The 17,507-nt window shown below is 42.4% G+C and overlaps 1 protein-coding gene across 1 annotated transcript; it reads left to right on the top strand.

The window, feature by feature from the left end:
• The first annotated feature begins 9,013 nt into the window (after nucleotides 1-9,013).
• On the top strand, nucleotides 9,014-17,266 carry LMOD2 (leiomodin 2). The gene is given in 4 exon segments (XM_086691160.1): nucleotides 9,014-9,430; nucleotides 14,804-15,853; nucleotides 15,855-16,142; nucleotides 16,905-17,266. Coding segments are annotated over 4 exon segments (1,638 nt in total). The 5' UTR covers nucleotides 9,014-9,157; the 3' UTR covers nucleotides 16,932-17,266.
• Nucleotides 17,267-17,507: the final 241 nt, after the last annotated feature.

The following is a 17,507-nucleotide window of genomic DNA, read 5'->3' as shown; positions in this document are numbered from 1 at the left end:
GGATGAACCTGAAAAGCATCACATTAGGTGAAAGAAATCAGACACAAAAGAATACTATTGTATGAGTTCATGTATATAAAATGTCAAATATACAAAACAAATATATTGAGACAGAAAACAGATCAGTGGTTGCCTGGGGTTGGGTGTGGGAACAAAAGTTGACTGAGTGGGATCTCTGTGGGGCACCGGAAAGTGTCTAACTTTACAATTTGGTGAATGTACTGAAAATAATCACTGAGCTTCACACTGACAGTGAGTGAATTTTATGGTATATAAATTAATCTGAATAAATTGCTTTAAAAAAACAGGAGGTGCCTGCCTCTCACTGACAGGTGATGCCATGTTTACAGCTTCACTGAGGTAGCTCAGCTAAACAATGGAATCATCTGGCTCCGAGAAAAGCACTTGGTTCTTGTGCTCGGGGCACATGATTTATTAGTTTTGCTCTGCTGATAAGACCATTAGAAGCAGATGACACAGCATTCAAGGGCAGCGCCATGTTCACTGCCTTCACCAGTCTTACTGGCTCTCAACCCAGGCAAACGTAGCCTTTCTGCCAACGTCTGACACTTTCATGCTGGTTGTAATATAGCTTTCCCACTTCTTGTTGTTGTTGTTGTTGTTGTTGTTGCTATTTATAAAACATACAGAAACGTACAGATTGGAGAGCTCAAAAAATTAAGATTTCCTGTGCTATTAAGGGCATGAATCAGGTTACCAGGGGGTTGGGGCTTTTGTAACATCCTTGAAAACTAGCTCCGATTCTCTGGGGATGGGGGTGGGGGTGCAGTGAAAAGGAACACAAGGAGGGGGGGTGGCATTTGGAAACGAGTGCCCGGGGAAAATGAGAGAAGGCAAACATTCAAAAGGCTCTGAATCTCACGAACACAGACTAATCATGGAAGTAAAAGTCAGTGAGGAACTGCGAGTCTGTGTGAGAAGACAGTGCCTTTGATTTTCATGAGAAAATTGCAAAAAAAAAAAAGCTCAGTAACCAGATTATTGGGTACCATTATTGGGTACCCTGAGTTTCTATATTCCTCTACTTTCACACTGAATTTACCTTTCTGGCCCCTTTTCATAGCAGGGGGTCAATTTTTTTCTGCCACTTCCCTGCAGGACTTGGAGTTTTCTAAAGTGACATCTGTCATGCACCTGAGTGGAGAGCCATCCCAAGGAAAAGATCCACGTTTTGGGAGCTGACCTTTCACATTATTCTTCCCGATACCACAGCAAATCTGTCCAAAATGGTAATATCAACCCTCAAGGTTACAAATATCTAGCTGCTGAAATGAATGGAAGAGTCAGCCCTTCCAGATACCCCAAGCAAATTCCCTTTATTAGAACTTCATACAATACACATCAACTCTGTTCTTGTTGCCCAAGTAGAATTCCATACTCACGATCTGCCGTATAAAACGAAAGACCTGACTGATGAAGTTCAGCTATTCATTCCTCACTTGGGAGGTTTTTTTCTGGAAATCTTTTTTTTTTTTTTTGTCTTTATCGTTTTAGCATTATCAGTGTGTCTTTCTATTTGCTTGCATAGAACTCATTTTTACATGTTTGAATTAGTTCAACAAATGAAAATCGAACCTACTCTACATGAGGCGAAGCATCAGATGCTCTATTAAAAATTTCTTTCATCCATCTGTCTTTTGTTTCAGTACATTTTGAAATGACAAATGAGTAAATCTCAAAATGAGAAGCAGCTTGGACTTCTGATACATAACTACAATTATCACTTACTAACTGGGTATACTTGAGGAGATTTTTTTAAATCTCTCAGAACCTCAGAACCCATCATCCTTTGTAAAATGAAAGTAATAGTATCTATTTCACCAAGTGTTGCCTTCCACGCAGTAAATGGTAGCTGCTCACAATTAAACGGAGATCGTATTCGTACGCAAGACTGGCACATAGTATGCAAAAGAAGTTTGTAAACTACGAATGTTATACGATTACAAGATATTATTTTTATAAATAGCTCTAATAATTTTAAATTTGACTCATGCTCACTACCGTAAGCTGGCATAGCTTGGAGATTTGTTTGGCCACCGGGCTTCAGAGCGAAGACTTGATAAGGTTATTGCCAGCTCTCATCTGGACCCTGGGGCCTGTTTGGTTGTTGTCTGTGCAGAGCCTGACCTTTGCCTGACATTCCCCCCGGGAGCCATCTGAGACGCTCCCAGCAGACACACAGAGAAGTCGGAAGCTTAACTTCCTGAGGGGTCATTACATTAGTTCTGCAGCCTGATGACAAGCCATCCGTAGGAAATGTTGAAAATCCAAATCCTTCTGTGTAAGTGGGAAATATGTTAGACTTAGCTCAGGAAGCAATCTTGCACCTGTACATTGAAAAAGATTAGATAAGCCTTCAAAAAAAAAAGAGGCAAGGATAGAGGGAGAGTAAAAGTGAGAAACAACTTGTTAACAATTGAAAGACGATTGACATTTGTGAGAATAAGAGAATTTCCAGTTTCCCAGTTCTGCAAATCACGTTATCGCATATGATTTCTGTTTCCTCATCAGCCAATTGAAGACACTTTCAATAAGCAAGGTCTCCACGAAATGAACAAGAATGCCATCATGAGACAGGAACACTTCAGTGGGCAGTTGGGCTTGTTCATTAGTTGGAGGCCACGCTCAGAAGCTTCTGGGCCCCTGTGAGTATTGGGGTTCACTAGAGTAGTGGGGTGTCGATGGTGTGGGGGGTGGGTAGAGAAGCTGGGTTACAAATACACAGCTCTTCTCTGTAAGCAGTTTCGGTAACCCGCTTAAGGCAAGCTCAGAAAAAAGAAGCTCAAATCACCTATTCTATTATTCTTTGAATAATTCTATTCTATTATTGCTTTGAATGCAGTCTCACCTTCATAACTAATTGTGTGTTTATAATGTCATATTGTTATTCTTAAAGAGGGCCTCAGCACTGTATAATCTTCAGGCTCTATAAAACTTGGATCCACTCCTGCCTACAATGCAATGTATCTCGTTTGGTTTTGTTTTTAGCCATACTTCTTGAACACCTAATAACTGTGCTAAGCCTTGGTGACAGTCAGTGGGGCAGGCACGGCCCCTGCCCTTGGAGAAAACGGCTGTATGGCAAAGATGTCTTGAAACAAGACATCCCGGGTGGGATGCTGCATGGAATGCAGTTTGTGGGAGCTGGGAGAACTAAGCTGGCCTCGGGGGCATCGGGAGAAGCCCCTCCCTAAGTGTTACTTAAGATCTGAGCCTGTAGAAGAGAAAAAGGCATTCCAGGCACAGGGAGGAGGGAGGACAACGGCTTGATAATGACGGAGCAAGGGTGGTGAGTTCAGGAGCCCAGAGTGGCTTGGGTGTGAGAGTGGCAGGGAGTGACCCCAGTTGAAAGATGGAGGGGTCAACAAGGCTTGATCCTGGTGGGGGGGCTAGAAGGCATGTCAAAGATTCTGTCTCAAGGATAATGAGAGACATTCAAGGATTTTAAGCAGAGAATGACCCAATGAGATTTGTGTTTTTAAAAAGTTACTCTGTTAGGGCGCCTGGCTGGCTCAGTCGGTTGGGCTTGGGCATCTGACTTCAGCTCAGGTCATGATCTCACCGTTCATGAGTTAGAGCCCCGCACTGGGCTCTCCACTCTCAGTGAGGAGCCCGCTTCAGATCCTCTGTCTCCCTCTCCCTCTGCTCCCTTCCCCTGCTCGCTCTTTCTCTCAAAAATAAATAAACTTTAAACAAAATTTCTTGAAGTTACTCTGTGAAGAGTACACTTATCTTGATGAGCACTGAGTAACATATAGAAGTGTTGAATCACTACTGCACACCTGAAACTAATATCACACTCATGTTAAATATACAGGATTTGAAAAAAACAAAAAAAAAGTTACTCTGGCTATATTGTGAAAAGGGGGAAAATGTCAGTCTTCCAAGAAAATGAGGACAGCAGCTTAGATTCAAATGGAGATAAGGGGGAATAGTCAAAAATGAAGCAGGAATTCAAGAGCTGTTTGAAATCCAGGAGTCCAGGCCTTGTGATGGAATATGACCGTGCTGGTGAGAGGGAGCCAAAGGTAACACTCAGGCTCCAGCAATGGGATGGATGAGGAAGCCACTTTCGGAAATGTGGAAGGCTGGGTGTGGGGGAGGAGAGGCAGGAAAAGGGAAATCAGGATACTGGTTTGGGGCAGGTTGCGTTTTAGGTGCCAGTGAGACACCTGGATACAGATTTTCTAGGAAGTTTCATGAAACATTCTTGACCTTGAAGTTACAAATTTTAGCTCAGTAAAATAACATGTCATTGGGGTCCTTTCACAGCACTGAAACTACTCATATTAAATCTGTGGCTGACAAAGGCCTATTGTAGAATGAAGCAGAGGACTAGGGGAATCTATTTTATTAAATAGATTCATACAGGGGCTCCTGGATGGCTCAGTAGGTTAAGCGTTTGACTTCGGATCAGGTCATGATCTCACGGTTTCTGAGTTCGAGCCCCTCTTCAGGTTCTGTGCTAACAGCTCAGAGCCGAGAGCCTGCTTCAGATTCAGTGTCTTCCCCTCTCTCTGCCCCTCCCCTCTTGGGCTCTGTCTGTCTGTCTGTCTCTCTCAAAAATAAATAAACATTAAAGAAAATAATAAAAGGGCAAACTATAGCTATGGGATACTGTTGAAGACTTCCATTTAACAGTAGACGATAATAAAGTCCAAATTCCTTGACATGGCCTTTCAAATAGAAAGTATTCAACATCTATATGCGTTTACCATGATGGTGATGGCTGCTGAAAAAAAAAAAAAAAAAGAATTGAGGCTGGGCGGCAAGATACCAAGGCATTGTATTGGAAATAGTAGATGAGCCAGGGTCTGTTTCTACCCATCTCTACCTCCTCTCCATCCCTTTTTGGAATAATGCATGAGTTTTTGTTTTTATTTTTGCTTTCATACTCCCATGTATTTGCTCAGAGGCTGCTATCTCTGCCTGGAAAGCTCTTTATCAGCTTCTGTGCCTTCTCCAACTCCGCCCACGTGGCCGCACTGCTTCTTCATCTGTACCCCACTTCTGTCCTTTTGCTGGCACCATGGATGAGCTGTCCCTGTGCTGTGTTACTGTCAGCTGTCTGCCTCTCTCCCAGGAGTGTGAGCTCCTGAGGGCAGGGACTAGCTCAATTTCTATTTTTCTGTTCGTAATCCTAGCTTCCAACACAGTACCTGTCCACCCAGCAGGCACTTGGGTAAATGTGTGTTGAATAAACAAACAAATGATAGTATTTTCAGGGGGAAACCAAAAGAGAAAAAAGAATGAAAAAGGAAACTCTGTTTTCACTAAAAAGGAAATTGCCAATATAATGCAAAATCGTGTGTATGCAATTATGAATTGAGAACCATGGAAATAATTCTCCCCGTGATAGATATTTTTTTAACAAAAGATGCTAATTGTCAAAAGGCTTGTAGTATTATTGACTCTAAAAGCAATTCTATTCAAAAACACAATGTAATCAAGCAAAAACCCTGAAATAGAAAATGTTGATGCCTGGAACACATTTGATTTGATCTTTTTCCTCAAAGAGAAAGTTTTGTGGGTTTTTTTTTTTTTTTCCTCAAGGTTGACAGGGTTGCAAAGCAATCTAAACTATTCATCATACTGTTAAGTCTGGCCAGGGTGAGGTGGCCATGTTTAATTGCTCAACAGAATTTCATCCAATGGATTTAAAGTTTGTGGAGATTACCCAGAGGGGGATCCAGTGAACTAAGATCATCTGTGAGCTGTGATTATTACAGCAATCAGAGTGATTAGTAGCATATACACAAAGATATCTAAGGACCATTGTTCTTAAGGTATTGTCCTTAAGACGCCCTAATTTTTTTTCCAGTGATGCTGTCATAGAGCAACACTCTTCCAGATTCATTTCCAAAGTCATTCATCAGCCATCCAAGATTTGGGAGAAGAAACTCACATGAGACTAAATTTATTCTGGATTGTTCCAGTGAGAAAACGAAAATATATGGGGTGACTTTTTTCAAGAGACCAGTTACAACACAATAGAAAACCATTGTTTTTAATGATTTGAGCCATCCAACAATGAAATGAATTTTTGCTAATGTATAATTATACATTATCACTGAAAGTGTTCAAGCAAACTCTAGGTGACCACTTAGGCAGTGATAGAGTACTTATGTATTTCAAAGTCCCTTTGAAAGCCTAGAATCTGATTCCAAGAATATCTCAGTAATTATTTTATAGTCACATAAAATATATATTAAAATCTGCATGCATCAAGCCTTTACTTCTCCAGGTGTGTGCTCAAATGTCACCTTATTATAGAGATCTTACCTGCATGCAATATTATCCCCACAACCTTCTCTCTTCCCTGTTACCCTGTTCTATTTCTCTCCATAGAGCTGCAGGATATGGTTTGTATTTATTTGTTTATTTATATTATGTCTGTTTCCTCCAACTAAAGAATGTAAACTCCACAAAGGAAGGGATTTTGTTGGTTCTCTTCACTACTCTAACCCCAGCACCTAAATAGGAATCTGGCATAAAGTGTGTGTTTAATCAACTGTCAAATAAAAATAATATTAAAATGTTACAGAAAAATTAAACAAGGGAGGGGGGTGGACAGGAGAAAGAGGAAAAACACAATTCCACTATTTTTTTTGTACATAATTACATACCCCTTGTATTTTCTTCTCATCTCTTTGCTTTCAAAAAACACCTAGGTTTTTATACAGCTATAGTCATTATTTTACCTAACATGTGTTATACAGCTGAATAACTCTCATCTCATTCACCAAATCTGGCTATTGTGATTTGATGTCATTCCCAAAAATCAAACCCATTTTCACATAAAAAAAAAGTGTGTGACCAGTGAGGCTACACAAAAGGTATATGCTACAGCCCATAAAAAACCAACGAACTCACCATTTCTAATTTCATAATCATCGCTCTCATCAGTATCATTGAAGAGTCATAGTTATTTTTGGAGGCAGAATACCATCATGAGTGAGTTAAGATCATATTAGCCAAAACATTCTTGCAAAAAAAAAAAAAAAAAAAAGTTGGAGAACTTACAACGGGCACTACAAGTCCATAGCAATTAAGACAAGGTGGTATCTCATACGAAATAGACATATAGATCCATAGAACAGAACTGACTCTCCAAGAAACTAATCCTTACATTTATGGCCAATAAATTTTCCACAAAGGCACCAATGCAATTCAATAGGGGAAAGTATAGTCTTTTCCAAAAAAGTTGCTAAGCCAATCAGATATCTGTATGCAAAAAGATGAATTTAGACCCTCACCTTATACATATGCAAATGTAAATTGAAATGAGTAACAGCCCTAAATATAAACACCTAAAACTATAGAACACTCAGAAAGAAAACATAAGAATGAGAATATCTGATCTGGGGTTAGGAACCATTTCTTAGATAACACCAAGAATTCAAGCAGTAGACTCTTCAAAAGACATCAGTGTGGAAGAAAATATCTGCAAACCATACACTTGCTGAAGTCCTGAAAATGTTATAGAACTCTTACAGACCAATAGTAACAAGGCGACCCAACTTAGAATGACTATAAGATTTGTCCCAAAAAATACTTTATCGAGGTAAAAATAAACGCATGTAATGGTGCTCAACATTACTAGTAATAAGAAGAATGAAAATTAAAACTTCAGTGAGACCTACTTAATACCCACTGAAATGGCTATAATCAGAAAGATGGGCAGGAACGAATTAGGAGGTAGAGAGACTGGAACTCACATCATGGCTGATGGGAACGTAACTGGAGGCAGCCATTTTGGAAAATAACTCTGCATTTTCTTGAAAAGTTAAATGTAAATATGCCATATAAGTCAGCAATTCTACTGCTACTATATACCCAAGAAAAATTAAAACATATGACTGCACAAAGACTTGCACATACATGTTCACAGCATTATTTACAACAGCCTAAACCTGGAAGTAACCCAAATACTCACCAATTGCAGAACGCAATAAACAAAGTATGGCATATTATGCATGTATTAATAAGTGTATATTTCTATGCATACACATTTTAACAGCTCTTTATATATATGTATGCTAAAATGATATATTGATGAACTCCTATAAAGTATGTATATATTTTTTCACACTCATAAGAATATGGACAAATATACAGATATAATTTCATGTTAGCATCCCTTCAGCTTTCAGCCCACGCACCAATCTGGGTTCAAATTCTAGTTTCACCACTTTTTTAGCTCTGTGGCTGTGGGCTAGTTACTTAACCTCTCTGTGGCTGTACTGGTAAAATATGGATGACAAAATACACCTGTCAGGACTGTGGGGTTAAATGAGATGAAAACACATAAAGTGCTTAGCACTAATAAACTATACCCAGCATTGTTATTTGTCTTTTTGGAGTTTTATTTGCAGATCTAGTTATGTACTAATACTTCTGGTTGAAGAGAAAGAAGCCATTTTGTGCAGTAGAGAAAGCCACTTCTGTACTTCTAGCTTCCAAGTTTTCACTTAATCTCTCAGAGCCTCCGTTGCCAAAATCTGTAAAGGAGGGTAATCTTCTCACGGGACTTGTTATGCTTAGTGGCTTGTAAACTGCAAAAACACAATGAAAGTTTAAGCCTCTATATTATTATAGCCTTCTGTTACCATCAACGCCACCCACAATATGATTTTAGAAGAACCTGAATAACTACTTATAGAGTGATGTGTAGTCATTTCTCAACCTCTGAGATTGTAATCAAAGAATCTTTTCATGGCCATGGTGGTGGGAGCAAGTCATTGTCAAAATAAATTTCATTCTCCTGTTGTCTGAATACAAAGTGAGGACTGTGTTACTCCCTATCTGCAACACTCCCTGCCTGTCCTCATGAGCTATCAGTCTCAGCTAAATATGTCCCTGGCCAGTATGTTAATAATCCCCGCTGGTTCTGAGACCTCCGTCCACCACCGATGTGACATTCTTTGTGTTCAAATGTCTAGCTGACGTCTGCTGCTTAAAACAGCCCATGCTTTCACCCCCTCTCTGCATTGTCACGGCCCTGTATCACCGCTCTTAAAAGGCCACTCTGAGCTCCAGTTGCTGACCAGCCTGCCTACTTGCCTCTCTGCCTGCTGCCGGCTGCCTTGAATGCCTGGTTCTCCAAGCTCCTTGTGGGTCTGACAAAGCAGGGACCATGTCTACCTTTGGCTACAGGAGAGGACTTAGCAAATATGAATCCATCGATGAGGATGAACTTCTCGCTTCCCTGTCAGCTGAGGAGCTGAAGGAGCTAGAGAGGGAGTTGGAAGACATTGAACCTGACCACAGCCTTCCCGTGGGGCTAAGGCAAAAGAGTCTGACCGAGAAAACCCCCACGGGGACATTCAGCAGAGAGGCACTGATGGCCTATTGGGAAAAGGAGTCCCAAAAACTCTTGGAGAAGGAGAGGCTGGGGGAGTGTGGAAAGGTAGGCTCTCGGGTTTTTTCCTTAGCTACTCCTACCCCCGACCCCCACCCCCAACCCGGGAACCTGTTTTCTCTAACTTTTTAGTCCTCTTCACTTTTCTTTCCTCATAACCCATTTGCACCTGCTACTGAACAATTCCTCAGGCCACCCAGGGGAACATAATATGTAAAATTCTTAGCTGGGATCCTTCGATTGACTTTTAGTCAATCAAGATGGCATTTTCAAGAGGAAAATAATTCACAAGCAAGGCATGGGTTTAGATATATTGCCAGACATAAGTCTAATTTCAGTTACAAGTTGCTGATGTGGCATAGTGTGTGTGACATTACATATATATTGCAGTTAGGTAGATTTACTCCCTTCTATAAAGACAGAAGTGGGTACTCTGGTTGCTTTGACTGTAATGGTGACTACAGTAAAAATGATTCTTTTTTTTTTTTTTTTTCCAACACCGAAAAGTGAGCAGTGGTGGGAAATACGCAGGACTGAGAGCCAGGGGGCCTTATTTCGAGTCCCTGTGCTGTCCCTAAGTTGTTAGACCTCGAACAGATAGTCCATCTCTGCAGGCTTCTCTTTCCCACCTGTCCATTGAGGGAGTTGAATCTAGGGTTTCTTTTGTAAATCAAGAACCCCTTTGAGATTTTGATAAGTTACAAAACTTCTCCTGCAGATACTGTCCGTGTCTTGTGCATACACACACAACCTTTTACATGGCATTTCAAAATGACGACCTGCATCCCGAAACCCACCTGGGGACCCAAGTTAAACATGCCTGAGTAGATAACCTCTAAGATTCCTTCCTGCTTTGTAATGGTGATCCTGAGACCGGGAAATGTGCTTATATTAGAGCTCGGGTCTTTTAAGCTCTTGTGTTCTGCCCAGTAAACAGTTACTTCGGATTTGCCTTACAGATCGTTAAGAGAGGAAAGCTCAAAAGACTATGCTCTGGGAAAATAGCAATTTGAATACAGTATAATAAATTCCTGAACCTGTGGAATAATACAGGTCAGGAGCAACAGTTTAAAACCTGTGGGCTACACTAGAATCATCTGAAATCAAAATGGCCTGAATCCAATGGCAAAGACTTCCACAGTACTAATCTAGGCACTGTTAGATGATCTTGATGATAGGGTGTGTGGGCCACATTTGTAGCAAGATATGTGTGAGCCTTGTTCATGTCAATCATTGCAGGAAGGGCCACTGGGATCAAGCCAGGGTCTGCCAAGGCCACGGTGTCTGCCTGCACTGAGGGGTGGAAGGGGAAAGTGAGGCCAGGATTGGGCTGGTCAGTTTCTCCACAACTATGATTTTCAGAGATCCTTTTCCCCTCCTGATGTGGGATTATGTGTCAAAAATCTGATAAAATATATAAACTATAAGATTTTGATTATAGTTCTTAAAGAATTTCCTTGATAAAAAGATGAAAATTGCCACAGAATATCCAGGACAGATAGCCATCACAGCAGTAACCCAACAAAGGCATTTTCATGTCAGAATGTCTTTATATCTGTAGGAATCAAAGGGCAAAGCCTGTTGTCCGTTATGATGGAACCCGTCCTGATCCTGCCAAAGGTTTTGCTGATCCCTGCCAGTGGCTTATCAGCTCAATTAGAGAGGCTGTGTGTTGATGAACTTCGATTCCCTTCCGGGTAGTTAACTTTTCTGCCACTGCACTTTCCCAGCCGGCCAGCTGTCTCTGTAGTCACAAGGGGGGCTGAGCAGAAGCCTCGGAGCCTGTAAATCCATTCCCACACAGGACAAAGTTCAAGGCAGCTGGCAGGTGGGTAGGGGAGGGAGTGGCCATGTAAGTGAAGAACAGTGCAATATGGACCACAAGAAGGAGATGGGGGTCTTGGTTATGAGGCCATTGGCTTTGAAAGGCTTATGAAAACCATGTTCAATTCCTATTGAATGACGGCCTCTGTCCACTTGGGTTCACACAAACTTAGGCTGCATTAAGCTCCAAGGGGCCTTGGAGGCCAGAGGGTCTAGCCCCCCCCTAATTTGAGTATCTGCTGGGTCTCAGGCATAGGTGCCAATAAATTCACTCATATTATTTAGTTGAATTCTTACTCTTGCACATGAGAATTGAGACTAGGAGAGGTTAAGAAATTCAGTTGAAGTTAACAGTTTATTAGGAGAGCTGACATTCAGACCGAGGTCTGCTGATGCCAAGACCACGATTCTCAAATTGTGAGTGCCCAACCCATCGGCATTACCTGGGAATTTCTTAGAACTGCTCATTCTAGGGCTCCCCCAGATCTCCTGGGAGTGGGGCCCAGCATTTTGTGGTCTCACAAGGCCCTCAGGTGATTATGGCACACACCACAGTTGAGGACCGCTCAACTGTACTGAGACCTCTCAGAGATTTACTGATTTGACTACAGTCAGCCAGCTCTTTAGGGGTAGACCCAGAACCAGAACCGAAAACCAAGCCTCTTGCCTCTCTTGTTCATGTAAAGATGCCAGGGAGGTGATCAGGAGACATGGTTGGCCACTACCTTCTTGTTGCCTTATTTATTCCCCGAGAGTGCCAACATTCATGTTCTCTCTACTAGCCCTCATGCCTCACCCCATCCCCACCTTCCCACCCCCCATTCTCACAAGGATCAAGGTTAACTCCAGAGCACTGGCAGATAGCAGACCTGGAACAGTGCAGTCAGTCCAAAAGCCAGATAACATAGGAAGTAGGCAAAGATTATTTTTTCATATCCTCTTAACTCCGTCTCCAGACACTTTTCTCCCTTCTGGTGTCTTTGTTTTAGGTGTCCCCCACCTAGGGTGGCTAACCATCTCAGATTGTCTGGGACTATCTAGATTTAAGAACTGAAAATCCTGCGTCCTGGGAAACCTCTCAGTTCCAGGTGACTGGGGACAGTCACCCGCTGAGCACTGGACCCATCCTGTCAGCGGCTGGTAGCCATGTCAATTTAGATCGTTCAGCCAACAGATATTTATTGAACTCCTACTATATGCTAAACACTGCACTAGGTAAACAAAAGAGACAGGATCCCTGTCCTTACCCAGTTAACAGTCTTTTGGGAAAAATGACAAACAAGTAATTAAAATAGGTACTTGGGGTGCCTGGGTGGCTCAGTCAGTTAAACTTCCGACTCTTGACTTTGGCTCAGGTCATGATCTCACGGTTCATAAACTGACGGCAGGGAACCTACTTGGGATTCCCTCTCTCTCTCTCTCTCTCTCCTTCTCTCTCTGCCCCTTCCCCTCTCTGCTCTGCCTCTCTAAATAAATAAATAAATAAATAAATAAATAAGTACTTCACTGAGGGAAGTACAGTGCCCTATATGGCAAGGATAATATGAGGGGATAATATGAGGAAGTGTCAAAGAAGGCTTTCTGGAAAAAGTGTCATTTAGATGTTACATTAAGACTCATTGCTGGATAACAGTTTCAGATATTGTCTCTCAGACACATTTTTGCTTGTTTGTTTTTATTTATTTATTTTTGAGACAGCACAAGCAGGGGAGGGGCAGAGAGAGGAGGACAGAGGATCTAAAGCTGGCTTTGCACCGACAGCAGTGAGCCCGCCGCCAGGCTCGAACACAGGAGCTGTGAGATCATGCCTGAGTGGAAGTCGGACAGTCCACCAACTGAGCCACCCAGGTGCCCCTCTCAGATACATCTTGAGGGGAAAACATCTCTTGCAGATAAGAGCCTGAAGGTCTTCCAGGGGATAGGGGATAACATGTAAGGCTGGCAGGAAGGGCAGTTTACCTTACATTTTGAGAAGGTCCCTTTCCTCCAAATACCGAAACAGCTAAAACTTCACACAAACACACACACGCACACACACACACACACACACACACACGCACGCACGTAGTATTCCCCATCCTCCTGCTCCTGAAGAAGTAAGTAAATAAAGACCGGATAACCATCCCAGGAGTGGCTGACCCCTTCCCCAGGCCATCGCTTGGTGCCTGCCACTCCAAACAAGTGGATAACTGGAGGCTATTTTGTGGTAGCAACTGGGCAAACAAACCTGGAGACGTGCACAGTGTTTTCCAAAGCTCATTCCACATGCCTCAGGCGGCAGGAGCCCTGGGGGGAAAGGGAGGGCTTGGGGCCTTAGAGGAGATAAAAGAAAGGACTAAAAAGATAGCATTTGGGGAAATCAGACTCTGTTAGCAATTCCCAGAATTTTTGATTTTTTTAATCAGAAAAGATAGCAAGAAAAAGAGAAAGAAGGGGTCATTCAGGCTTCTTAGTACAAAGTCTTGTAAGCAGGAAAGACAAAGATAGCATTGAGACTGTGTTTGTCTGAAAGTCTTTCATAATTGATACATGGTAAATAATTTAAGACCATGAGGCCGGGGCAATGGCTTGCTTCAAGATTTTCTACTGTTCTCTGCTGTGTCACGTGATGGTTGGAATCCAGTTAGGGCCAGGGGCCATTATCTTTCCCACCTGCTGTCTTCCGCAGCCCATCTCATTTAACTCTGCCCCAGCGTGAGATTTCAAGTTGATTTGCTGCAAAGGGTGACCTGAATGTTTTTCTGCATCGAGCTAGGTTTTGACCTGCAGCTAAGAACAGCAGCCCTGCCCCCTCTGCTTCTCTTCCCCACAGCAGCAACAGGGACAGCGGCCACTCTCAGGTGGTGCGGGGCCTCTGAGACCCTGTGCCAGGCCCTACCCCAGAGGTAGGTTCTTTCTGGAGAAGCAAAGGATGCCGCTGCCTCTGGCTTCACTGAGACAAGCCGGGGCACAGAGCACTCCGCGGCTGTCGCAGCTGCTTCTGGAGGCAAATCGGGGGAAGAATTTTTGAGCGTTCAGAAAGGGAATCCATTAACATGTGTATTTTCGTTGTCATTTGTTTCTTCGGGATGGAGAATAAGGAAGGGCAGAGGAGTGATTCCAGAAGGGAGGGTTGAATTTGCTAAATTCTAAGTAAACAAGGAGTCACATAGTTCAGAGCAAGTTGTTAAAGAGAATGAGAAACGTATCAAGGGTTTTCCAAAGCTGAAGTTCTGACTCATTTATTCAAATTGACAAAATGATAGTAAATTTTAATACAGTGTATTGAATTCTAGATATTTATGCTGCAGAAAACAAATGAAATGTTTGTTTATAAAAGCTCTTGAAAGATATGCAATGAAAGGTTAACCCTGATCACCCCAACTAGAGAGATCAGAAGCAACAGAGTGGTCTTTTTTCCTTACATGCTTTTGTATTACTTGCCGTGTGTTATTTCCCTTTTTTACTTACTGAGATATAATTGACATATAACATTGTTTTGCTTTTAGATGTACAACATAGTGATTTGATCTATTGCAAAACCATGTGTTACTTTTGTAAATTTTTTTAAAATGTGCTGACAAATGACCAATTTACTGATGCTACTGTGCTCTTCAGGTTGCAGAAGAAGACAAGGAAGAGAGTGAGGAAGAGCTTGTTTTCACTGGAAGTAACAGTGAGATTTCTGAGGAGGTGTATACAGAAGAGGAGGAGGAGGAGGAGGAAGAGGAGGAGGAGGAAGAGGAGGAAGAGGAAGGAACAGCTGAGAAGGAGAAAGGTATTAATGGAACTGTAAATTATGATAGCACCGATTCTGATAACTCTAAGCCAAAGACATTTAAAAGTCAAATCGAAAACATAAATTTGACCAATGGCCACAGTGGAAGGAACACAGAGTCGCCAGCTGCCATTCACCCTTGCGGAAATCCTACCGTGATTGAGGATGCCTTGGAAAAGATAAGGAACGACGACCCTGACACCACAGAGGTCAACTTGAACAACATCGAGAACATCACATCGCAGACCCTCACCCGCTTCGCCGAGGCACTCAAGGGCAACACGGTGGTGAAGACCTTCAGTCTGGCCAACACACACGCGGACGACAGCGCGGCCATGGCCATTGCGGAAATGCTCAAAGTCAACCGGCACATCACCAACGTCAACGTGGAGTCCAACTTTATCACGGGCAAGGGGATCCTGGCCATCATGCGGGCTCTGCAGCACAACACGGTGCTCACGGAGCTCCGCTTCCACAACCAGAGGCACATCATGGGCAGCCAGGTGGAGATGGAGATCGTCAAGCTGCTCAGGGAGAACACCACGCTGCTGAGACTGGGTTACCATTTTGAGCTCCCAGGACCAAGAATGAGCATGACGAGCCTCTTAACGAGAAATATGGATAAACAGAGGCAGAAGCGGATGCAGGAACAAAAACAGCAAGAGGGCTGTGATGGAGGAGCCAATCTTAGGACCAAAGTCTGGCAGAGAGGAACACCTGGCTCTTCCCCTCATGCATCTCCCAGGCACTCTCCCTGGTCATCCCCCAAACTCCCCAAGAAAGTCCAAACTGTGAGGAGGAGCCGCCCTCCATCTCCTGTGGTCCCACCCCCTCCTCCTCCCCCACCTCCCCCTCCTCCTCCTCCCCAAAAGCTGCCACCTCCTCCCCCACCCCCCCCCTCCTCCACTCCCAGAGAGAAAACTCATCACTCGAAACATTGCAGAAGTCATCAAACAACAGGAGAGTGCCCAGCGGGCATTACAAAATGGACGGAAGAAGAAAAAGGGGAAAAAGGTTAAGAAACAGCCAAACAATATCCTAAAGGAAATTAAAAATTCCCTGAGGTCAGTGCAAGAGAAGAAAACGGAAGACACTTCCCGACCTTCTACCCCACTGAGATCAGCTCATGAGAATCTCATGGAAGCTATTCGGGGAAGCAGCATAAAACAGCTAAGGCGGGTAAGTAACCCAAGAGCAGATTTGGGGCACGGATGTGGTAAGTGAAGGGGCCCCTATGACACGATGGTACCAAAATCACCTCTCAACATATTTATTAATGTTTAAAATATTGCAGCGTGCAAGAGCAAGCATCCACATTCGGAATACCAGGAGCAGGTGACCAGTGGGCACATTTCCACTGGAGAATGAGCCTGGGCCACCTTCTTAGCATCTCGGTTCCAGAAGGGCCAGGCCTATTTTAAGGCACTCCAATATATAAAAATCCTGATTTCCTTAATAAGAAAATCAGGGAATATAATCTATATTCCAAAAAAGATTATAACTTGTCAAAATTTTTACCACAAAGTTTCAGGTGATTTAAAACCTAATTTACAATATAGAGGCACCTGGGTGGCTCTGTAGGTTGAGCATCTGACTCTTGGTTCCGGCTCAGGTCATGATCTCACGGTTTGTGGCGTCGAGCTCCACGTCAGACTCTGTGCTGACAACTCGGAGCCTGCTTGGGATTCTCTCTCTGCCCCTCCCCAACTCGCGCGCATGAGCCCTCTCTCTCAAAATAAATAAACTTCAAAAAATAATAAAAATACAAATAAATGTTAAAAATAAAACCTAATGTATCATATAAAATTTGAATATCACACAACAATAATCAATCTATATCTGAGGTAGTTTCAGAGAACACTGCTCGAAACGTGCCCTACAGATAGTTTTCGTTTTATCATTTGTGTTGTTTTATTGAAAGAAAATTCCCCATTCTTCTAGGTGGAAGTTCCAGAAGCTCTGCGATAAAAACATGATCTTGAGAAGAGGATGCAGAATCATTCAGCGGTATTAAATCGAATGCATTGTGACCTGTTTCTAAAGTACCTTCTTCAGTTTGAAATGTTTCCTGACTTTAAAAATAGCCTCACCCATTAATTCCAAAAAGAATTTTAAGAAACAATCAGCATGTTTCTTCTGTAAATATGAAAATAAACTACTTTTTTATGTTATGAGATTTGTATTGGCAAGAAGCAGTTTATTTAAAGATGCTCTTATATCCCTGGATGTGTTGGTAACTCCGAGCTGTTGTGAGTTAATGAAATGTGCTGTTATTTTTGTAATCCCAATAAATTTGGATTGAAGTTTTTGGGTTTTTTTAAAACAAACTAATTTTTGTGTGTTTGAGTTGATGCATATGTGAGGTGTGTATGTAACATTGCTAAATATTAAAAATATGACATTCTTACCCAAAAAGGGCTTGGGTCCTTAGCATTTTCCTTTCTTTGTTTTTTCACATCCAAGAAAATTCGATCAGAGCTCTTTCTAAAATGTCTGAAATCAAAAATTTTCTTCAAAGTCTTCTTGGTAGTGAGATAAAAGCTG

The sequence above is a fragment of the Puma concolor genome, chromosome A2 (genome assembly GCF_028749965.1).
Source record: "Puma concolor isolate L17-30 chromosome A2, mPumCon1.1.hap2, whole genome shotgun sequence".
Taxonomy (NCBI): Eukaryota; Metazoa; Chordata; class Mammalia; order Carnivora; family Felidae; genus Puma; species Puma concolor.
This window is presented reverse-complemented; position numbering and strand designations above follow the sequence as displayed.